Below are 24,536 nucleotides of genomic sequence, written 5' to 3' on the forward strand. Positions count from 1 at the left end.
AAATTACTTACTTATAAGTCCCTAGTATATGTTACCCCACCAGGACATGTAAGGCAGTGTGTTCACCCAGGGCAGCAGCACTGTTTGTGCCACTCTGCATGTGACAGATACAAAATGGACCCCAGCCTGCCTCTGCAGACTGGAAGGGCAGTGTTTTACGTGCTAGTTCGACTTTGCCATTACACCTAATGGCAAAGGCACCACTTCCGTTAAGAATATATATAAGCCTCCCCAAGGAAGGCCTATGGAGCCCTATGGCAGGGAGATATATATTATTACATTAGACATATGATTTTCAATATGTCTTAGGAACAACACTTCCAAATTGTCATTTTGCTGTGGAAAAGTCAGTAGCCCTATTGGCAAACACAGGATTACCGGCTGGCTCCCCAGCCTAGCTAACGTCTGAATGGGACTACCCAACAAGGTCGAGTAAGGTACCAAATTAATTGTGGCATCAAATCCGACCTGATGTTCAGGCCAAATTTAGAGTCACTACTAAAGTTAGCAACTTTTAAAACGTTGGCCCTCTGCACAGCAGCTAGTCCAGTGGACTCGAAAAGGCCCTGACACACAGACAGATTTCTGACTGCCTGAGGCGACGTGTGAACATCTCCCAGGCCCAGGAACAAAGGCAGTTGCCGCAGAGCAACGTGTTACCTTCTCTCCCAGGACGGGCGTTATACCAGAAGTTGAGCTTCAAAGGGGAAGCCGCCTTTGAAGGGCCGACTGGGACACCAACCCTGATCAGGATGTATTTTGTTCCTGCAGACAATTAGGAGACAGAGCCAAGGAAGGGAAGTCTGCACCCAACTGGTTTTACCATGGGCAGCTACACCTCTAGGGTGTGCTACCCTGCTCCTGACAACCAAGGAAGGGTTGTAACATCTTGAAAGGGGTAAGAATGAAACACTCTGGGACAGCTAGATGCCACACATCACAGGAAACACATCACTAGGTAAAAGGGGGCTGAGTAGCCCATTGGCTAGTGACTACATGGTCCCCTTAGGGCTCTTTCCTGAGATAAATATAGTACCTCTGGTACCCTGCCCCTGAGTTCACACTGGAGAAAAGATATAAGGATTACCCTGCTGCCCTTGACCTGCACATAGAAAGGCTGCACCATCGAGAGGGTTGCACCTGCTGCAATTTTGTGCTTGTGAGTTAGGGTCTGTGTCTTAGGCTGGTGACTCAGGGAAAAGTTGATTTTCCACCTTCACCCAAAGCAATGTCTCCGAGGATTAGTCAACTGATCCCCTGGAACCAGCTCCAGGGACACAAGAGTTGAAAGGGCCCAAAGCATCCAGTTGGTATCCATCGCTGACGTTTTGCCGCTACCAGTTGCCGGGCACGACGAGGGACAAATACGAGATAGCCAAATGTTTCACCAGTACCGGCTGGACCAAGAAATACTATCAGAGTCCGGATTCGTCGCACCCAAGGGCACCAACCTCCACCTTTGGTTTTGCCTCCAAGCGTGGTGCAGCGAAGCCAGTAGTGCAGCGAGACCAGTAGTGCAGCATCAGTTGTTGAACCACTGCAACGTGGTAGAGTTTGAGGGACCCCAATCTCCAAAGTCGCCTCACATCATCCGAGGAACCATCACAGAGACACGTCGGTCGGCCACAAGCAGAGCATTCTTTGAGCATCTTTTGCCTGTATCCTCAGCATCAGTACCACACCATTGAAGTCTATGGTGTTCGTCCTATGGAGTTTGGAACTTGCTTCAAAAATACTATAGTGGGCACCTAACTGTCCGAAGTATCCTTATAGGCCCCCTAGACCTTTTCCCTGCCAGATTTGGTAGCCCAACCCAGGCTGGAGTATTCGTATGAACTCTTTCAGAAGAGGGGATGATGTGGAATTAGATGACCTGAAGGGGGATGACAATGAGTGGAGTTCGATCAAGAGTCAACTCCCTTTCTGGGAGTGAAGGAGCTCCTCATCAGTGAGAAGACCACAGAACCCAATTAGCCCGTCTCAGCCTCTTAGAGATTCAGGAGAGGAAGCTGTCCTTGTGGAAGACACTGGCCCTGGAAGAGAGAAGGGTCAATCTGGGGATGAAACACCAAGAGTATGGTGGCAGACGAAACAGAGGTAATCATAGGCAGCGCCAATGATCCCAGGTTGCCCAAGGGTATTTTTTACTAAATATACTGAGAGGGATGACATAGACAAGTGGCTAGCGTCCTATGAGAGAGTCCTTAGGGTGAGAGCACAACAATGGGTGTCATTGCTTTAGGAACTGATACCTACAGTGGGGAGAGATAGATTGCTTACACTTGAAGATAAGGTGGCAGAGTCTTACACTCACATTAGGGAGGCACTCATTGAGCTATTTGGTCTCAACCCTGAGGGGTATAGGAGCCTACATAAGGGAGCAACACAGACATAGGTGGACTTTGTAGATGCCTCTGTGAAGTCACCGGAGGGCTGGATTAAAGGCAAAAAGGTAGATACCTATGAGGGCCTGTACAATTTAGTGATACATGAACACATACTTACGATTGGTGCCTCAGAGAAGTTACAGCAGCATATGGTAGACTCTAAGCTATCTAGCCTTAGGGAGTTGGGCAAGAAGGCTGATGTGTGGGTTAGAACAAGAGTTCCCAGGGGGGTGGTCCCAGGAAGGGGTGGTTAGGCCCACAGGAGGGAAAGGAGGAAGGTGATACATTCACCAAAGAGATTCTCTCAGAGACCCAGAACCATGAAAGAGAGGAGATCAAAATCCATCCCACCTTTAGAAAGCAGAGTAGTAGGGACCCAGGGTTTAAAAAGCTCTTAGACAGTAGGCCTTGCGTTGACTGTCAGCAAACAGGGCACTACAGAGGGGACAAAGTGTGTCCCAAGAAAAAAGGTACCCACTAGTTTAGCTACTGTAGCCCTTGAGGAGGACTCCTCTGATGAGGATACCCTAGTTGCTTTTAATTGGGAAAAGGGATCAGATGGTGAGGTGGTGATTCCAGAGGATGAGATAAACACTTCCACCACCTCAAAGTGAATGGGATCCCACTCACTTCTCTGAGAGACACAGTTCCCAGACACATCATAGTGGTGGACAGGTTAGTGTCCCCAGACCAATATCCAATATTTACCAGGAGAGGTAAGGAGAGTGGGGGCTATCATAGGGGAGGCCACTAACAGACCTGTGGCCTCGGTAACTCTAGAGATAGGTGGTTCCCTTAGATATCACAAGATGGTAGTCAGTCCAGACCTCCCCCTAAATTGACCTCTTGGCAATGACCTCCCAGAGGTTGGTCTGAGCCGACAGGAGGTGGCTATAAAGGGCACTGCCTCACCCCAGGACTCTGGTGGCCCTGTTTCAAAGGTTATGAAGACTAGGCCAGAGAGGAAAGGCAAGAGAATGTTAGGATGGGAGGGCAACTCTTAGAAATAGACCATGTAGGCCAAGGGCCTTCTAATATAGTAAGGGGGAACCACAAAGGTGGTACTGGTAAGGCCCTACCTGTCTCTCAAGACGTCCCAAAGGTTCAAGCAACTGTACAGCAACATGGTGTCATCATGAGCTAACGGAAGGAGGGTGTCTATCCCATGATGTGGTAGCCCCCAACCCAGAAAAAGCAGAAGGGCACCCTGAGCCTAAATTAGCCCTTATAGTGCCACATCCACCTGTCAGTGGAGAGCTAAGTGTGTGGTTTTGGGAACTGACAGCTGTCAGTAACTTCTGCTGGCTGTCTGTCTTCATGGCGGCACTGTCCCTAGCATGGTGGTCAGACCCATGACAGGAAACAAAGTAGGCCCCCTGACCGTGTTGGTCATGATGGGGTTATTCCACTGTTGGATAACCTCTTTGGGTAAGCTAAGGTTTTTCCCTAGCAAAGATTGGGTTAGGGGAGGAAGGTGTCCCCTACCAGAAGTAAATGATAAGGATAGGAAACCCGTTTAAAGTCCTGTTTAGAACGGGTCCTGTCAAAATTGAGGTAGGTCCTTTACTCAGTGGGAATGACCCTGACAGAAGGATGTAAGGCAGAGTAGGCCCTGCAATGGGACAACCAGTTTCCTACCTTTTGATTTTCAAGGATCATTATAGAAATTGTTAATAATACAATGAGGGTTGCAAGGTGTAAGAGTCACTTATACTAGTCATGTCTTCGCTACTGGTAGGCATTATACGTTAAGAGTGCTTGTTCTTGACGTAACTCAGCATGTAACATAGTGGTTGATGTTGACCATACTAATATTCTTTTACTACCCAGAGAAACCCTTTTAGCAAGCTTAGAGAAATGAAAGGCTGAGAAAAAACAACAAGGTTCTAAACCGATGCTTTACAGTGTGCATGCAGCTCTTTGATGACAGTTCATAGCTCACTGTGCTATATTATAAGGATAGCATCTTGTTATAAGAATTGTAACTTGCACAACTGCAAGTGACAAAAGAATCTTTTGACAAAAGCAGTAATCCACTGAACTATCTACATAAAATGTGCATTTGTAATCTGCTTGTTACATGTGTGGTTTGCAGCAGGCACATTAACCCTCTATACAGGCCCACAAAGCTCTATGTATGTTGTGTGTTGCAGTATTCCGGAGGAACTTTTCACAGTTGTTATGTTATGTTATTTAAATTTATATCTAGGCTCGACAGCTACCCTAAAGGGTTTCCCGGCGCCCGGCGGAAGCGACAGAAGATAGGGGATTAGAATTTACTGATTATAAAGCCAGGTTTTAAGAAACTTAAGAAAAAGTGTAACATTCATCTCAGTGCGAAGATAGCAGAAGAGCATTCCACAGAACAGGGCCCAAATAGGAGAAATAACAGCCACCCATGCGGGATAGTCTGATCTTTGGCACTTGAAATTTAGCCTGAGTAGTGGATCTGAGAGTACGAGAAGTCTGATAGAGATGGACTAAATTTTGCACATACATGGGAGCCATGCCCTGCTTAATTCTGAACATGTAGTTCAGAGCTTTAAACTTAATCCGATTTTCAACTCTTAACCAATGAAGGTCTCTCAAAGAGGTGGAAATAGAAGCTGTTCTAGGAGTTCGGCAAAGCAATCTGGCCACGTAGTTGTGTACTCTCTGTAGCTTTCGTATGACATCTTTATTAGCTCCAAGATAGAGGATGTTGCCGTAGTCCAGTCTAGATGTAACAAGAGCCTGGACTACGGTTCTCTGAGTCGGGCTAGGAATCATCCACACAATTTTTCTCAGCCACCTTAGAATGGTGAAACATGTTGCAGCAACCTTCGTAGCTTGGTGACGCATAGATAGTGAGTCGTCAATAATAAAGCCAAGGTTGCGGACATGATGGGAAGGCTGTGGTACTGCACCCATTTCTGTGGGCCAGTGTTGTGGACCCCAGAGCTCTTTGTCTTTCCCCAGTAACAAGACCGCCGTTTTTTCACCATTCAGCTTTAGAAAATTGTCATGCATCCACGATGTCACTTTACTCAAACCAGCCCGGAGAGCAGAAGGCTCTGAATTTCGTCAGCATGTGAAAATAACGACAACTCAGCTCCTTCCACGATCGTTGCCAGGGGTCTAACATAAATGTTAAACAACAAAGGACTAAGAATAGAGCCCAGGGGGTCTCCATACAGGGCTGAGTGAGTCTTGGAGTTGGCTGCAGAGGAAAAGAGCTGAAACGTACGGTCAGTAAGAAAAGAGATTAACCAATTAAGTGCAGAGCCAGTAACCCCAATGGATTCTAAGGCATTTATCAACACGGCATGGGACACTGTGTCGAAGGCCGCACTTAAATCCAATAAGACAAGTGCGACCGTATTGCCTGCATCCAGATTTTGGCGCAACATTTCGGGTACGCTAAGAAGGGTAGTCTCCGTAGAGTGACCGGGTTGAAAACCCGATTGAGAAGCGTGTAGAATAATGTTCTTTTCAATGTACTGAGACAGTTGACCATTTATATGCCTTTCCAATATTTTTGATAATACAGGAAGCAACGAGATAGGCCGATAGTTCGACGACATCGTAGGGTCAGCATTGGCCTTTTTCAATAATGGGATGACCATTGCATGCTTCCATTCCAAGGGGACCAAAGATTCCTTTAATGAGGTATTAAGGAGTTCCATAATGATCGCAAGTGTAGACAAGTCCAGCTGCTGCAGCACAGAAATAGGGAGAGGATCACAAGGGGAACCAGATTTAAAACAGCACAGGTGCAGTTTAAGGGACATCATATCAAGTAATGACCAATTGTCTATTTTATCAGTGGTATTTAGATCAAGCACAGCTTTGTCTGCAAATGGCCGAATTAATTGAATGGAGTTTAGAGGTGTAGACGCGGGGGATGATGACATATTCACAGTCAAAGTGGAATATATTACTTCCACTTTGTTAGTAAAAAATTGAGCAAGGTCATCGCATTACGTTTCAGTGAACAGGTAATTAAAATATTAGACAGAAAGGGGTAGAGGGATGAAGAACCATTCCAGCCAGTTGCTATATGGTCCTGATGTGAGCAGCCTACATGCAATAAGAGGCTGATAAGTAGATTGGACTGAAGAGAAGTTTCATCTTGCTCTTAAAAGTGGAAATAGAGGAAATTAGGCAGGTGACAAAAGGGCTAGGGTTCTAGTTTTTTGGAGCGCATGATTTTGTAATTAAAAAATGAGATCGCCATGATCTCTCCATAAAGTTTCTGTACTGCATAGTGAGCATGAACCCATGAAATTTAAATGTATGTATAGATGATAAAATCTATCAACAACTTTCTTTTAAAAGTTGTTTTAGGCATTGCATCAAAATAAGATCCAGGTAATATTTGACCAGACCAAACTTTAAATTGAATCTTGCAACAGGGCATCACCGAGGCCCAGGAGTGATGGCAAAAATAGGTCAAACTTTATGATGATACAATGGAGACATCCCGCAGGCTGCTTTACGCAGAGCAAAAAGGCACAATCCTAACATTCCAATGCACATGGTTAACCTTCACCTACAAACATACTGACTTTACCAGGCTAAGGCAGCAAGTAGTTTTCTCAGGGATGATGAAACTGTGTCAGAAATGTAATCACTGTCAGAATCTACTGGCACAAAACAGCTCTCTACATCGAGAATGGCTCATTGTCCACAATACCAAAGCAAATCCTCAATTATAGATTGAGGGTATATTTAATATAGCTTTTGCATCATTCTACACCATGCAAGGTGATGCAGGGCGGTGCAACACCTACAATGAGATTTATCAAGCCACACAAGTCCGCCCTGCATGGCTTAGTAAATCTAGTGTAACACAAGGCAGAGCAAGTCGCTGCCCCACGTTGCACTGTGTGGTGAGTGTATACATGGATGGGGGTTTCCATGCATCCACCCATGTATTGTGATGAATTCCCAGATTTACCAAGAGTGGTAGGCATGGGAATGCGTCGTAATTGTACGCCTCCCCACCAGAGGCACAACAAGGAGAAATATCTTTATCCTTGTTGTTTCCTCTTTCTAATGTGCTGCATTCTGCAGCACACTTAGAAAGAGGAAAATGCCTCTGAGGATTGTTCTTGTGCAGGAAGGTGCACCTGACTGCACAAAAACATTCCTTCCTCCAACGCAGGAACCTGTGCGCCATAGTGCGGGGGTGCCTGCGTTGGCGCTAGGCAGCACATTGTGCACCAGTGCAGGCCGAAAGCAGGAATGCACCATATAATGTTAAATACTGCGCATTCCTTCCCTCTCCCTTTCATGCAGCGCAGCAAGGTGGCTTGCTGCGTTGCACTCCACGAAAGCTTTTAAAAATACCCCCTGGGGGGCGTGGCTAGCTGCCGGGCAAGATGGCCGCAGCCTGAAGGAGCTCCGGGGGTGAGACCGTCTTCCCCGCCATCCGCTCACAGATCCGCGCTTCAATGCGAGCTCACACTTCACGCCTGTAACGCGGTAACGAAGCGGCACCCAGCGATACCACTTAGCAGTCTCCCCGTGGCCTGTGAAGCGGCCGGCGCCACATCGGTGATCGGGGCCTGTCTCCTGGGCTGCAGCCGGGGCCTCGATTTTGGAGGCGCGACCCGGGTGCTGGACGGGAGACCCGAGATCACAGCGGGGAAGTGATAGCAGCCCGGAAGCACGGCGAACTGCGCTGGGGACGACCCAGGGGTGACGCCCGGAGCCCGGCTGGCACGGCGGGAGCCCAGCTTCCATGCGCAACGATGGAGTACCAGCGGCATCGCCACAGTGAGTGCAGTGCGACATTACTACTAACCAGCGACAGCTACGAGGCAAAGGAGACGCTGTAAGTGGCAGGGCTGATTGCTGGTAGTGTGCGGTGCCCGGTGTGCGGCCCCCGAACCGACAACTGCGACGCCCAGACTGCACAGGCTTGAATTGCCTCCAGGAACCGGGGGCGGCGGCGGTGACCTACGGAACAGCGACGCGACGCGCCCTGTGGCGAGGGGTGCAGACGAGAGTGCTGGTGAGCGTGGGCGACTGTGGGGGCAGCGGAGTGCCTGTGAGTGACTTGCTGGTGTGCCGGCCAACGTGCGTCCTGACCCTACACAGAGCCAGACCCGGAGGAGTGGCGGCGACGTCTCGAGCGGAGTGCTGTGTGGGGGGACAACTGCTCCAGGGGCCCGGTGCTCGGCCCCCTCCGCTCTAGTGCCAACAGTCATCTCAATAGCCGGGTCCTCGGCCCTACCATGAGCGGTAAAGGGAGTCGGACGCACCAGCAGGGGAAACTGGACAAGTATGCCTATACTAAAGACACTCCCCCGTTGGCAGACCACGCCGGTCGCACAGAGAGGGCCTCCACTGACGCCAGCCTGCCTAAAGTGACACTGGAGGATATCATGGCCGCCCTTACTAGTGTGCAGACGACGGTGGGGTCTATTTCCACGGATGTGACGCTCCTCTGAGCTGACTTCCACAAAATGTCCGCCACAGTCACGGAGGTGGAACAGGTGACTGCTACTTTAGCGAAAGACTCTGGCCTCCTGCTCCAAAAAGTGTCGCAACTGGAGGCTGAAAACAAGCGCATGGCTGAGAGGCTTGATGACCAGGAAGGGCGATCCCGTTGCAACAACGTTCGTATCACAGGCATTCCGGAGAGTGAGGGGAGTCCAGCCATGGATCTTTATGTGGAGAACCTCATAAAAGCTGAACTGCAACCCAGGGGACTCTCGGCCTTTTTCTCGGTGGAGCGGGCGCACAGGGTGCCCGGGGGCAGACCTAAGGTCGGAGCTCCCCCCCGGCCGGTCCTGGCCCGTATTTTCAACTTTCGCAATAGGGATGCCATTCTCCAAACGGCCGGAGTAGCCCCGCCCTTGCGTGCACAGAATTCATTGGTGTCTTTCTTTCCCGACTACACGGCGGCGGTGTCGGCGCACCGGAGAAGCTTCTTGGACGTCAAAAAGAGACTGCGGGCCCGTGAACTTTCCCACTCCATGTTATTCCTGGCCAGGCTACGAGTAGTGGCGGATGGGAAGACATGTTTTTTCGACTCGCCTGAGGAAGCACAGGATTGGCTTGAGGGATGGCAGCAGGTGAAACACTCCGGACGATCGGATAGGCGAAGGTGGCTTCCCGGAGGGGCGGAGGACCCCGCTGACCGGGACGATGCCGTGGCAGACGGGGCCCAACTGCAGCATGAGGCCTAATCGAGAGGCGCTATACTCTAACTCTTTATTGAAAGGTGCAGGGTAAGGGGAACTACTCCTGGGTTGTGCGGTGCCTGCTCACTTCTAATACAGCTCGGAACATTTGGACGCTCGAACTGAGGATGTCTCTGGTCTTCCTCGGACCTCCCGCTCCTTGTACGCAAGTTATGTGTTGGGGAATGGGTTCTAAGCACTCTGCTGAGTTGGGGTGGCGGGCAGTTTGGAGTCCGCATGGCAGGGAGGCAGGGAGGGGGTTGGGGGGAAGGGGGGTAGTTCTACAGGTTTTTTTAACAGTTAATATTCGAATTGACAGTAATGATTACAACGCAGTACACGCAACCGCCACAGTACGCATGATGCGCGTCGATCTCTCCGCGCTGTTTATTACCCTCGCTACCAAGCGTTCTAATGTCTGCTGCTCGTGATGGGGCGCCTGGGACGAGTTCCCTCACTCCGATGCCACCTCTCTCCCTGCTCACGTGGAATGTGCGTGGATTGGGAGACAAAATTAAACGTGGCCTGGTCTTGCACAGTATTAAGAGAGGCGCCCCGGCGGTGGTCCTATTGCAGGAAACCCATCTGACTAACACCACTAGTAAAGCAATGGACCGATGGGGAGATAAAATGGTGGCGCACTCGGAATTTACCTCAGGGTCTAGGGGGGTGGGCATATTGGTGCAGAAGCAATGCCCACTAATCATACACAAACATAAAACGGACGGGTTGGGTATATTCGCGGCGTAAGCCACCCAATGGGAGGGACGCCCACTTAACATAGTCTCCGTCTATATCCCCCCTGGAATGCATGCCACTGCACTACCGGCGCTTAGTAAGTTTCTCCTTGATTTGCCGGAAGGGGAACTGCTCCTTGGCGGCGATTTTAACGCGGGGGTCAACAAATCACTTGATAGGTGCCCTCAGCGGGCGGGAGGCGCGGGATTGTCCCGTCTGGGAAGCTTTTTCGTAGCACTGGGGCTGTCGGACTTATGGCGGCTGCATCACCCAACAGCACAACACTACACGTATCACTCGGGGGTGCATAACACTCTCACTAGGATTGACTACTTCCTGGGTTCCGCTGGTAGTCTTCGAAACATAGACAGCGTAGAGATCAGGCCCAGGGGTATATCCGACCACTCCCCGCTACTCCTGCAGTACACATGTTCTTGCCTCGCACGTCGACGGATCCCTTCAATATGCCCCGGTTATCTCCAGGTCCCCGCGATCCAAAAGGCACTCGCGAAGGTGACACGCCTCTACTTTGCGGAAAATGCCCCCTCTGTTGCCTTGCCGACGATTTTGTGGGAGGCATATAAAACGGTCCTCCGGGATCAGGCGCTCACTACCATAGCAGCGCATAAGCAAGCGAATCAGGCAGAGCTGCAGTTTCTCGAACAAGAGCTGCACACGGCAGAGGCCCGCCAGGCTCGGGACCCCACTCCGGAGTCGGCCTCAGACCTGAAGACCGCGCAGATCCAATATAAGGCGTACCTCACGGAATACACGAAACAACAGTTGTTAGCCACGCGGCACAAGATATATGACCTGGGTGATAAGACTGGGAAGCTCCTGGCATGGCTCGACAGACGGGAGGGCGGAGCCAGGTGGATACCGCAAATCCAGTCCGAGGAGGGCCAGACGCTAACGGAACCGGGTGCGATAGTGAGCGTTCTCGCGTGCCATTTCCAGCGGGTATACTCCTCCACCTCCTCCGTGACAGTGGAGGAGGCGGGGACATATGTGAGGGACTTGGCGATGCCCCGGCTCACCCCTGAGGCGACGAGTGCCTTGGAAGCTGACATCACAGTGGAGGAGGTACAGATGGCACTCGGTGCGCTGCAATCGAGCAAAGCGGTGGGACCGAATGGCATACCGGTCGAGTTCTATAAGCGATCGGCTGAGACGGTAGCCCCTCACTTGCTTAACATGTACACGGACAGTCTCCGTGTGGGCGAACTCCCGCAGGACCAGCGGACAGCCACCATAGAGGCTATACTGAAGCCCGGCAAACCCGCTTCTGAATGCACCTCCCATCGTCCTATATCGCTGCTGAATGCAGAGGCGAAGGTCCTTGCGAAACTCTTGGCGTCCAGACTAACACCGCATTTGTCAGACATCATACACCCAGATCAGTCTGGTTTTATGCCTGCCAGAAGCACGGCCCTTAACTTGCGGCGCTTGCACGGTGTGCTGGCCCGAGCGGAGCGATTACAGGAGCCAGCGGTGCTGCTCTCGTTGGATGCGCGAATGGCGTTCGACATGGTCGAATGGCCCTTCCTATTTGCAGTATAACTGCACTTGGGCTTTGGGCCCAAATTTTGTGCCTGGGTCCGACTCCTCTATACTAAACCAATGGCCCATGTTGCCGCTAACCGGCATATGTCTGAAGACTTCCCCCTGACACGTGACACTCGCTGGAGCCCTTGGCGGCATGGATCCGCTGGGAGCCCCTGATACGGGACTCAGGTGGACGAATGACTGGGAAGACCGCATCTTCCTTTATGCGGATGATGTGTTGCTCTATCTGTCTTCCCCGAGGCGCTCAATCCTCAGTTTACTTAACATTTGCGAAATCTTCGGGAGAACGTCCGGCTATACTATCAACTGGTCAAAGTCGATAATGTATGTGTTGCGCGGCCCTCCTCCTCGACTCCCCGCGGCCTGCCCACTTCAAACGGCGACGGGGTCGTTTAAATATCTGGGTATTCATGTTACTGCGAACCCTGCGGATTTTCTAAAACTTAATCTGCAACCCCCACTATACCGGCTCAAATGCGACATGCGTCACTGGGGCACGCTGCCACTCACGTTACTGGGGAAAGCAGCCCTATTTAAAATGATGGCCCTGCCTCGATTTGTGTACGTGCTGGAAAATACGCTGTGTCGCATACCGACGGAATACTTCCGCGCAATTGCGGCGCAGGTGACTACCCTCCTGTGGGGTGGCAGACCACTGCGTATAGCGCAGTCCAAATTAACTCGCGGCTGGTATGACGGCGGAATAGCGCTGCCCGACATCTAGCTCTATTACTGGGCGGCGCAGCTAAAAGTAATTAATCAGTGGCTTCATGTTCCGTGGACGGACCCTGCCTTCAAAGCAGATAGGGACCTACTGGGAGAGCGAGGTGTTTTGTCCCCTCTCTACGATAGTGAGCTGAATCCAGCGCTCATCGGCCCCCTCAGACAGACCGTAGCCGTTTGGCACGCGGCGCAGGCCAAGCTGGGGTGGCGCGGGGTCTTGACCCAACTCACACCTCTGTGGGACACAAAGCAGCTCGGAAGCTGCAGGGGCTTTGATAACTGGGACAATATTGGGATCTCTACGATTGGCGACACGTGGCACAAGGGTGAAATAATCATATTTGCGCGTCTCCAACAGCAATACGAGCTGGCGCCCTCTGAGTGGTTCCGATACACACAAATCAAACACGCCTTGGCGGCGAGGCTGGCGCCTGGCGAGAAAGTACCGGAGGCGTCGCCCTTGGAGGACAGATTGCTAACAGATTACATGCCTAAACGGGCCACATCCCTTACATACCGCAAGATGATCAACAATCTACCGGACCCCTCCGTGAGAAGTGGTCCCGTGATGTGGGCGAATTTGATGATCCGGAGTGGCGGGAGGCGCTGGCTTCGCCACGGGAGGCAGGTATACCTTCAAGGTTACGGCTAATACAGCTCCGAATTCTGCACCGCTCTTACTACACCAGGCACACCCTACACAGCATAGGTACTGCGCCACAACCGTTCTGCTTGCGTGGCTGCAGGGAGGTGGGAAATTTCTTTCACAATATGGGAATGCCCTGTGCTCCAGGAGTACTGGAAGCGACTGATGGGGATGCTGTCGCAGTTGGGGGGAGTCCCACTGGTGCCGGAACCTAGGCGCTGCTTGTTGAATATATGGGAACCTAACGACCTTTCACGCCAGGCGCAGGGATGGGCTACGCTGGGGATCATGATAGCCAAATGTAACATAGCCCAAAAATGGGGTACAGGGGAGTTGCCGAGGATAACCGCATGGGGAGCCGACATGGACGAGGCTGCCCTCGTAAATGGAGCAAAGTATGGGGGGCGTGGAATACATTCAGGGGTGGCATTTGCGACCCGCCCTCAGATTCCGACGACGATGCCTCGGACTCAGACTGATGTGGGGGGGCCCAGAGGTGTGGGTGCGGGGAGGAGGATATTGACGATGCATAAGGTTGGGGAGCTGTCTTCTACGAATTTGTCTCTATCAGTTGCTACTGAACTGCTCTATATTGTGGAAAACTGCATGTTCAACTGTTGTTTTGTACTGCAGCTCATTCTCAAAATAAAAACAAATTTTAAAAAAAAAAATACCCCTAACTTTTCTAGGGAAACTGTGCAGTGGTGACCAGAGATTGTGGTAGAATACTGGACATATGAACTTCGCCGAGTAAGGCTGAACAGTCACCCATTTACAATCTCTACAACTCCTTTTGTGCCACATCACTGTGTCTGTTTTATCAAAATGCTGACCAACTGAGAGCTAAAATAAAGATAAAGATGAGGGTGGGCGCTAGATGTACCAGCGGTGGACCCATCACCGGCTCCACCATTCGGTCCATCATAGGATGATGGCAAAACCACCAGAAATTATGACAAACTGATGGCCCCGCATAGGGCACCAGCCATCCACCACCATCCTTTTTTTAGTATTGTTTGTGCTGTGAACGACTGCCAAGGAAAGGATGGTATGTTTTACGGATTCATTTGGCATGTCTCACCCATCGCTGGGAAATGGCGCCTCACCAGACTTTAATTTTGCCATGAAAAATTAAAATATATTCTGCAGCCATTTATGCCATTCCTTATCTAAGATCCCAAAGCTGCATAATTCTTTCAAAATAAAGTCAGCAACATTTCTCTGGTAAGGCAGCAAAGGGATTCCAGAGCTCGGATCACAAAAGAAGGGTTGCCTCAGGTGTGGGAGCCCATATGTCTGTGGGCCCGATTCACAGAACTAACTTAAGACAAAATCCTAAACTTACTACCATTTTGGTATTCACAGAATGCACTTACTGCTTTTGGTATTCACAGAATGCACTTACTACTTTTGGTATTCACAGAAGGGATTTACGACTACTAACTTTACGTCTGCACTCGGGCCGGAAATTCCGGCCCGGAGGCGGAGCTTCCGGGCCACAGGCGGAGCTTCCGGGCCACAGGCGGGGCTTCCGGCCCGGAGGGGGGGCTTCTGGGCCGGAGGCGGAGCTTCCGGCCCAGAGGTGGAGATTTTGGCCATGGCTAAATCGCCGCCACCGGCCGGAAGCTCCGCCTCCGGGCCGGAAGCTCCGCCTCCGGGCCAGAATTTCCGGCCCGAGTGCGGACGTAAAGTTAGTAGTCGTAAATCCATTCTGTGAATACCAAAAGTAGTAAGTGCATTCTGTGAATACCAAAAGTAGTAAGTGCAGTCTGTGAATACCAAAAGTAGTAAGTTTAGGATTTTGTCTTAAGTTAATTCTGTGAATCGGGCCCAGAGTGATTGAGCTTCAGATTCACCTGACAGCTTCATCCAACTACATGCCCTACCTTTAAAGGCCACGAACTGCAGAGGAAGGACCTGAATTACCAAGCATGATAAGATATCATTGAAAAGCCCGTGCTACAGGGTTGCCATTGGAGACAGTCCAGCCCTCCCATCGGATTATTGTGGACAGAACATAAAACACAACACATCTGCAAAGAACTTGGCAATCAGAAACAGTGCTAACTTCTAAGGCCTAGAATATGTGTGCATAGCATGTCAAGGATCTGTAGGCATTCATGTTTGTGTGCATGATCAGCAATGTGCAGAATGTGGTTTTACACTTGATTACACTTGTACACCCTGATATGGTGATATTGGCTTTACAACAAATGTCCTATGATGTGCAGGAGTGTGATTTCCTGACCCTTGTTAACTAGGTCTCAATTTGCGCCTAGCAGCCATGTTTTACTTAATGGATGCCTCTCCTGCCTTCTCCCTGCACTTTTTATTGTGTTTTATTTCTGCAGCATACAGTCAGGTTTGTTTAGTTCCATTTCCATTGTCCTTGAGAATTCCCATAGAAGCCCATGTTCTGGTGTCAACATGGGCTTCTATTGGAATTCTCTGCGGCATATTATCAAGCCCATTATCGCCGCTAAAATGGCGATAATTTTAACGCCGTGCTTGATAATATGCCCCTTGGGACTTAAAATATATTTTCGATTTTGCACTTGTCTATAATATTTAATTTGCTGAGAGCCTTAATGGCAGTTATTTTGTATCGCCTTTTTGAATTTAGGTAATACATCTTTTCAGCTGACCTAGAACGCAGTTATTGAGTGCCCCTTTTACTAGTAGTGGACGTTCTGTTGAGGTTAAGTTTCGGAGTGTCAAAATTGCAGTTCACCCCGCACCCACAAACGTCCTGCGTGAAATCTGAAGTACTGGTGTGTTTGGTAAAAATAGATGGAATTTTCTTAACCGAATTCTGTATCAATAACTATTATCGACAATAAGGATTCCACAGTGTCCCTTTGTTTGAAACATGTCTGTGTGAGTGTTGAGACCTATTGTGACGTCATTCACAGAGGCATCACATTCAGAGGTAGATAGTGGAAGTAACCGATACCACTGGCATGCCCTTTGATACACTGGGCACTGCCCTTGATAACTCCTGGCCGTAGGGGTCATGAAGGCAGCAGCTGGAACAGAATTAAACAGGGATCTAAGGGAGATTGTTACTTTCCATGCCACATCTTGCCCTTTCCCAACACCTTAGCAGGCCATAGGTGTGACCTTGTCCATTTCTTTACAGGTCAAAGAAAGTGTGATGTCAGTTCTTGTGCTCTTGTAATTTTGGTGACTCGAAATCCATGTGTAGAGTCCCCTTTGGAGCCTGGGCTTGGCCTTTTTGGTCCTTGCCTCACCGCCACTGAGCACAAGGGCAGCCATGCTGTAATTTGGACACGTTTGTTTTGCACTTCTTGGATTGAGACCACCCTACTGTTCTCCATTGGTTGTAACAAGCGCCTTTTTCACTTTCACAGATCCACTCATCGATCGATCAGAAATGACAAGCTGGGATTTCATCCTCTTCATCCTCATACTTATTAAAGGTAACCTCATGTATCTGCCCTCTGATATTCTGCAAATATACGTCTGTTTATGTAGTGGCAGTGTATAAGGGACAACCAGCTCTTGTAGATATCCTGCTGAGGGTATGCTATATATTGAAAATATATTGTCCTAATATTGCTCGTGATTTAGTCTATTTTATTGTGATTGATTGTCATTGTTGTTTCTCAGTCCTACCAACTATTTTTTACCCATACATCAAATACAAACGTTATTTATGTGTTAGAAAACGGCTGACATGTTCTCTCCTTGGTTCATATACCAATTTACACATGTACCTCTGTTCCCCAGAGAAAGAGTCCCTAGGGTTAAGAAAAACCTACTTTGCATTCACAGGCAGGGAAAAAAATAGGGCCTCATTTATGTGGATTTGGGGTAGGGCAGTACAGCGACTCACCCTGCTGCGTTGCCCTACGTCACAGTGAAAGGGCAGGGATGCGCCATATTCATCCAACATGGTGCAACCCCTGCGCTGGCACAGTGCCGGCAGCCTGGAGCCGATGCAGGCACGTGCCTGTGCTGTCAGAACTATTGTTTTGGTGGAGGAAGGAGTACCTTCCTGCATAAAAACAATCCTGGGAGAGTTTTTCCTCTTTCTATGTGTGCTGCAAAATGCAGAAAACCTGGAAAGAGGACAACACGAGGAGAAATAAAGTTATTTCTCCTCGTTGCACCTTCCCTGGGGAGGCACAAGATTTTGGCTCATCTCCAGGTTTACATAGTTTTTATATCTGGGGAAGAGTCAGAATCCATGGGTGTAGCGTAACACCCACTGCAGCTCCTACGGAATGCCTCTGTAGCACAGCGTAAGGCAGTGCAGTGATTAGCGCTGCCATGCCTTACTATGAGGCCATTCAAAGTCACGCAAAGTGGCTTTGTGTGACCTCATAAATATGACTAGTAGTTTGCGCCACCAGGGCATCACAAAAAGGTGACACCACGGCAGCACAAGGGGCTCATAAATATGCCCCCTAATCTCCGTTTTAAAGTAGTAAGCAGCTCAACGAGCAGGTCAAGAAGTTGATTAATGTTTGATATTTGGGTGAAATTATAGCTGATGCTGCTAGAAGAAGAGCAATTCAAGGCCCTTTTTATTGCTCATTCTCCCTCTGAGCTCTAGGGTTAGCTGGGGTGCAGTAGCACCTACTGCACTTCCAGGCCCTCATTTATGGGGACTTGGCGTAGAGCAGCGCAGCAAGTCAGCTTGCTGCGCTGCCCTATGCCAAAGTGAAAGGGCAGGAATGCACCGTATTTGTGCAATACGGTGCATTCCTGTCCTTCCCCCCTGCGCTGGCGCTGTTTCAGCAGTTTAGTTTAGTGCCAATGCAGGCACCTTTGTGCTATGGTGCAAGGGTTCCTGTGTTGTAGGCAGGATTGTTTTTGTGCACAGAAACAATCCTAAGCAGATTTTTCCTCTTTCTATGTGTGCTGGAGAATGCAGCACACATGAGAAACAAGCATTTGCAATGCAATACGTCTCGCATTTGCGAGAGTTTGAGCTATTGGCATTGTAAATGACAATGCCTTTTATTTATGTGTTTTGAAAGCTGCAAGCGGTGCATAACAACGCACATTTCTTATTTATAGTACTTGCTTACGAAAAGCACGGCTGGCAGTAAAAGAGGCGTAGTTACTGCCAGCCTTGCTTCTGGTAAGGGATCTAGATTAATTTACACTGTGTATACTTACTATTAACATGCATTTTCAATGTACTGTCCAAATCTGTTAGTGATATAGCTGATCAAAGAAGGTGACTCCTCCCTTGCCAATAATTAACACACGTATGTGCACAATCAACGATGAACTCAACCCTGCCTCACGAATTATCGGGCACACGCCTGAAAACTCACAGAGCGTGAATGCTTCTGCACGTGCACCAGTGATGTTGAAACTCCTACATGCACTGCATACACTACAGTCCTGTGCAGACTTAAACACGCTGTTCACTGGGCTAACAGTTTGCACTCAGACATTTGATGCACGCTTTGCAGTGATGCCAATCGTGCCACGCACACCCAGTGATAATGTGCATAAGTGTTGATTTTGCACATAAGTGCCAGTAATGTACAAGGTCGTGAAGCTACTCACTGTCTGCAGCCTAGTGCACATTCCTTCCGATTGTGAACCGACCAACAACGTGCACCCTTGCCAATAACGTGTGCAGTCCTGCATGAGGCACATACTTAGCAGAGACGTGCACACACAAATTAGGTGCCCTATACAACACCCACAGAGTAGAGCACACTCCTCTGTGCTGTCAACACGTTAGTGATGTGCACGTGCAGAACACTGGATAGTGCTGTGCATTCACCAGCAAGGTAGTGCCAATCAAACAAGCTGTTCACATTATTGTCGCAGTGCACAGGCACGTGCATACATAGTGCAGCTCTTACTAAACACAGACACATTTCACGTGTGTGTTCTGAGAAGTAAAGCTAGTGGATGCGCACCAAGACGCATTCGTATGCACACATACATGGTAAAAAGCAAAGGCACGCACGCTAACATTAGAGAAAATACAATTGCATGTAGAGAATAGGTGGTAAATCACTGCACGGGTTTTGTGTGATTTGAGACAAGTGTGCACAAAACCCATACTTAAGATACACGTACACGCTTGAAACTGAAATGCAAGTAGATAAGGGCGAAAAGTGATGGACGGGTGAGAGGCCAGGGAGGGGTTGGAACAAATGGCCGTGAGTTTAGCGAGGTGGGAGGGAACGAAGCACACGGAAAACAAGTAGCGTGACACAAGAATAAAAGTTAAGCAAAGCATGATAAAAGTCGCAGCCACCATAATTACAGATAAAGCTCTGTTTGTTGGAAAGAAGCAATGCTCTTCTACGAGTTTATCACGGCTCCTCGCCGCCTTCTGCCAGCAGCGCTGCATTTCACAGCCATGCATGAAAGATCACTGCAGGGCTTCTTGTTGGAGGCAAAAGCATCTTTGTAGCACCGCAGGCAAGTATGAGCACGAGCATGGGCTCTGCACGGAGGGCAAATAAACACCTATTACTTTGCTGCTGTGTTAGTGCAGTAAAATAGCGACCTCTATTTGCATTAGGGGAAACCATATTAATTTTCTTGCTAATGTAAAAAGAGAAAAGTGGTTTCATGGCCTGGTATCTGTTGCAGCAACCTCTGCGCTCAGTTACGACTCTGCGAGGCAAATTACCTACCAGAGGCGCGTTACTGATGGAGTTTGATCTGCATCATGGGAAATGTAGTCATATTTATGTGGCTGAGCGCGATGCTCATTCTGTGAAAATAAGTCTCATGCGCGATAGCAGCGCATCTTTACACATGCGAGAAGCAGAAATATGGTGAGAAAATGATCCAAGCGATGTGTCTTGCTTTGAATGAGCGAGGATTTCTCAGTCCTGCTCGCATCGCGCAGACTTAATGTGAAGTTATTCTGGGACAGCAGCGTGAAGTGCTCTGCTGCCCCAAGAAGCGCTGCACTCACAATGAGGATGTGCAGGGTGCAAAGCTGTGCTAGACATGCAAGCGCCTGGCAAAGAAACCACGGCATCGTCAGCGGTCTGTCACCCATTTAAATATGCCTTGGCCTCGCGCTTAAAGTTAACAGGCACAGATCCTGCTCTGCGACCAACCCGAACCTTTCTACGATGTTTCTCAGCGACATGTTGGGTGCAGGTTGGCTCCTCGAGATACTGTCAGGCACAGGGGGCAAGAGTGGTCCGGAGCACCGAGTGATGCGCGAGCGGCAGAAGTTGTCTCACAGTCACTAATACACTGGCTGCTCTGACGGTCCCTGGGGGGAGCAAAGCTGAAAAAAGACCTACTGTGGGCCCAAGTGCGTCCTGGTCCTGTCCGGGCGTGAGAGGAGGCACCAGGCATCAACAAAGTAGTCCCTGCAATTGAAAGATACTGCCCTCAGCGTCAGGGAACTGTAGTTGGTTGATGCTGCTTCCTCCGAAAACGGAAGTGAAGCACTGGCCCACCAGCCAATAATGAGAGAGTTTAAAAGGGCAATGCCAGATTTAAACCAATGGTAAGGGACAACACAAAATAACCGCAATGGGTGGAGTTTCACCCTTAATACTAATTACTTGATGCCTCTTAGAGGCAGCGCATGCGCTGCCCTATGCGAGACCTAAAAAACAAGGTGAAATAAAGTTATTTCTCCTCGCTAAGCATCACCTAGGGAGGCATAAGGTTTTGGTGCTTCCCAAACTTTACAAACTCTCGTAAATCTACGCAGTGTCCAAATCCATGGTTGTTGCATTGGAAAAATCACAAATTAACACAAAAGACTCTGCTGTACCTATATGTTTTGACACCACGCAATTAAGTCCATTATTGAAAAAGACCACTCTTGCTAGACCATGCAATTAAGTTATAACACGAATCTGGTTATCACATTAATATTCTGACTTTTTTTTATCAACAAACTATTAACTTTGTCAATTTCTATTCTTACGCCCCAGGGGTGGCACACGATATTCTGTATGTTTCCAGTGGGAAGGGATACCCTTTGTCAGCCTGGATATCTGTTCTAACTGTTCTTCTTGAAAACTGATCAAAGTCTTTTTGATCCTTGGCTAATCATTATTTTCTTTTTTGAGTTATTAGTTATTCATATGGCAACTGTTGAACATTTACATTAGGAATCTTAGAAACCATCAGTTCTTTAAAGATGTGTGAGAGCTCTCAGACTCCTATAAGTTGTCTCTACAGTATATATTTCTCTTATCTTTCTGAATCTTTATTTGTTGTATGTGTGCAGCTATTTCGTTTATCCTACTTATCCTGTTTTTACCACTCTTGCGCCCAGACCAGTGCATATACCCAGTAGGGATAAAAAGTTATTCCTCATTTTATTTCATGCTATATAGCTAGTCTGACTTAAACCATGAAGTAGATTGCTTGTCAACTTTGTTTATCATCCAACAGGTCCCATGGACATCGGACACAAATAAGTTCACGCCCTGAAGAAGGTGTTACCCCGGGAAAGGGGGTGTCACACCGAAACGCGCGTCGGCGTCTTGAATTAACGTGTTCTTTAGTATTTCAATACATTGATGTCAGTTCTATAGACATATTGAGACTTTGTGCCTAATTTATATATACTTAATCAAAGGATAATTTTTGGCCCCTCCATTTTGAATTTCGTTATCTACAAACCATTATCAACAGTATATTAATTTTCGTTCTCTTAGGGATTAAAACAAGGTATGCCAGTTTCTTTTGGGCATCTGAATTATCACTTTCCTGATTTTAGGATGTATGTTTGTTTAATGTGTGCTCATGGTTTGAATGGATCCGAGTGAAAGAGAGAGTGTTTGTATGATTTGTGTCCTAGATTGTCCATGGAAATCATGCTTTAGCAGGTTCCTAATGTTTTTTGCTATTTGAGTCTCTTTTTTCAACACATGATGTATGCATTTATGATCTGTTTCAATTAATTTGAAAATAAAAAAAAGTCAGAATATTAATGTGATAACCAGATTCGTGTTATAACTTAATTGCATGGTCTAGCAAGAGTGGTCTTTTTCAATAATCGACTTAATTGCGTGGTGTCAAAACATATAGGTACAGCAGAGTCTTTTGTGTTAATTTGTGATTTATCTCCTATTGCTCTACCTTTATCCATATAGGGGTTCCCCTTTTTGTAGTGGTTGTTGCATTGGAAAACCCACTGCAAGGCCCACGGAATGCCTCCTGAGCACAGAGTAAGGCAACGCATCAATTTCCTCAGCCTTGCCTTACCCCATTTCTATAAGGCCTTTCATTGTCACACATAGTGGCTTTGCGTGGCATCGTAGATATGATTTTGTAACTTGCACCGCTGGAGCATCATAAAAAGTGATGCTCCAGTGGGGTAAGGAGCTCGTAAATATACCCCCTACTTCTAGCGCTCATGACAGGAAATTTGAATCACATCGCAGTGTATAGGAAATGCGACCCACGTGCCATAATGAAAGTGGTACTCACGTGATGCCCCACGAGAAATGGGAACCACGTGATGCTGCAACAGGAGATGGAAATCAAATTGTCTCTCAAAAGTATTTCATTTGCAATCATCAAGTTCAAATCTATAGTTTGGTTGCTTCAAGCTATATCTTTGATTCACAAACTGTACTTTAAATTATTTCCAAATGTCCAATCAGCATGCAAAAACATACACGAGGCACATTTACTCCTAATTCTGAGGTTTGATAGAACCACAGATTTTAATTGAGTGAAAAAACAACCCAGGTCACATTGGGTCTGATTCACAAAGAAGGTACATGCAGAGATTGGCACCACCACCTGAACTTTTTCGCTTTTTTCACAAATACCCCATCAGCACACCTAAAAAGCTGTCCCACGGGAGGGCGGGTTTCCAGGTGTACTGCTGGGGATGTCAGGTGACACGTCCCACAGGCTCCATGCCCCCCTCCCCCCCTTTTCGGAAATCTATGTAGTTGCAGTGTAGGGTTAATCACAGGAGAAATGGAGTCTACTGTGAACCTGCACAGTTCTAATGTTATCTCTGTGGAGAAAGGGTCAGGTGGGAGTTTGAGAATGGCCCCACGTGTTTGAGTTTGTGGTCATTCCCAAAGTTACAGTTTAACCCCACCTTGTAACATCCACTTTCCAAACCTTGTGTGGTATTTACTACTGAACACTCCAAGGAGAAAAATTCACATTAGTCAAACCATTTACGCTTGCCAGGCATCCTTCTGTGATTTTCTGACGGACATACATGGATAGATTAACAGTCGTAAACATATCTTTTATCATATATAGTGACAGCTTTTAGAGTGCTTAATGTCTCTATGCATTATGGGTTTTGATATGCGACAAAGTAAGACTGCAACACAGCATGCTACAAAAGTTTCCCATTCTTGCCCGCGAATGCTGTGCTAAAAGCAAAGATATAAAAAAATGTGTAAATGTGTGTGGTAGGGTTGCGTCATGTATCATTTTATTTTACAAATAAAATGCTGATTTGCGAGCAAAAGTCAAGGGAATTGTTACTTCTATTAGGTTTAACATCCTACTTTAGCACTATGCTCTAAATTGTGCTACGGAACTGATTCCGCTTCCTGCGACTTTGTAATCTCAGATGTTCTTTTTCAGTGTTTCATATGTCCTGTTATTTTTTTACCTATGGTATTTTTCCATGGTTTAAGATATTGTAAGGTCTGCACAGCAGGTGTAAAATGCCAATGAATTACAAACCACTGCATACCAATGAGCTCTGCATATCGAAATACTTTTTAAATTACACTTTTAAAAAGGTAATGCAATCACATAATCTGTTTCAGATGACAATAGCTTCCCAAGTTTATTTCAAATAGTAAATGTTAGATAGATCAACCTCATATAATATACTACCATGTAGAAAGTTGCTTTACCTGATAATGTGCATTTATTAAGTGAGCTGCTAAGTGGCAGGCTGGGTTTGGCTCATATTACCAACAGCAGCAGCTTACAAATTCACCTTGACATTTGCAGGTACCAACGCTAATGAGTGATCAGTTAAGGTAATTAAGAGAATGTACTGCTCAGCATTGGGCCTGTATGGAAAAGGTTGTGCCAGGCAATGAGTTTGCCCACATTTGGCAGTGTTAGAGATGGATGGCCGCGTCACTCCATGTTGTCATTTAACCAATCACCCAGAATCAACAAAGCCAGTGTACAGTAATTCAAATCAAGGGGCACTGTAGTCAAAACAACACTGTAGTCAAAAGAGCACAGAGCCACAGATTCCATATGAGCCGTTATGTTCATGGAAAGAAAGTGGGCCACTATGGAACAATACCCAGTGGGTATAAAAAGCCCTCACTCGCCAACCTGGTTGGTGACATGCTTCATCATTGGGCTTCCACTGGG

General features: G+C 47.9%; 1 protein-coding gene across 4 annotated transcripts in view; it reads left to right on the plus strand.

Annotated features, from left to right (window-relative positions):
• Positions 1 to 24,536, plus strand: part of MAG (myelin associated glycoprotein) — a 421,346-nt gene that overhangs the window by 286,426 nt on the left and 110,384 nt on the right. For all 4 annotated transcript variants that reach the window (XM_085616103.1, XM_085616104.1, XM_085616101.1 and 1 more), the window contains exon 3: positions 16,604 to 16,672. In XM_085616103.1, coding sequence (XP_085472229.1) covers positions 16,627 to 16,672 — 46 coding nt within the window. In that variant the 5' untranslated portion in view covers positions 16,604 to 16,626. The remainder of the gene's footprint in view (positions 1 to 16,603; positions 16,673 to 24,536) is intronic.

This window comes from Triturus cristatus, chromosome 7 (assembly GCF_964204655.1).
Source record: "Triturus cristatus chromosome 7, aTriCri1.1, whole genome shotgun sequence".
In the NCBI taxonomy this organism is placed as follows: domain Eukaryota; kingdom Metazoa; phylum Chordata; class Amphibia; order Caudata; family Salamandridae; genus Triturus; species Triturus cristatus.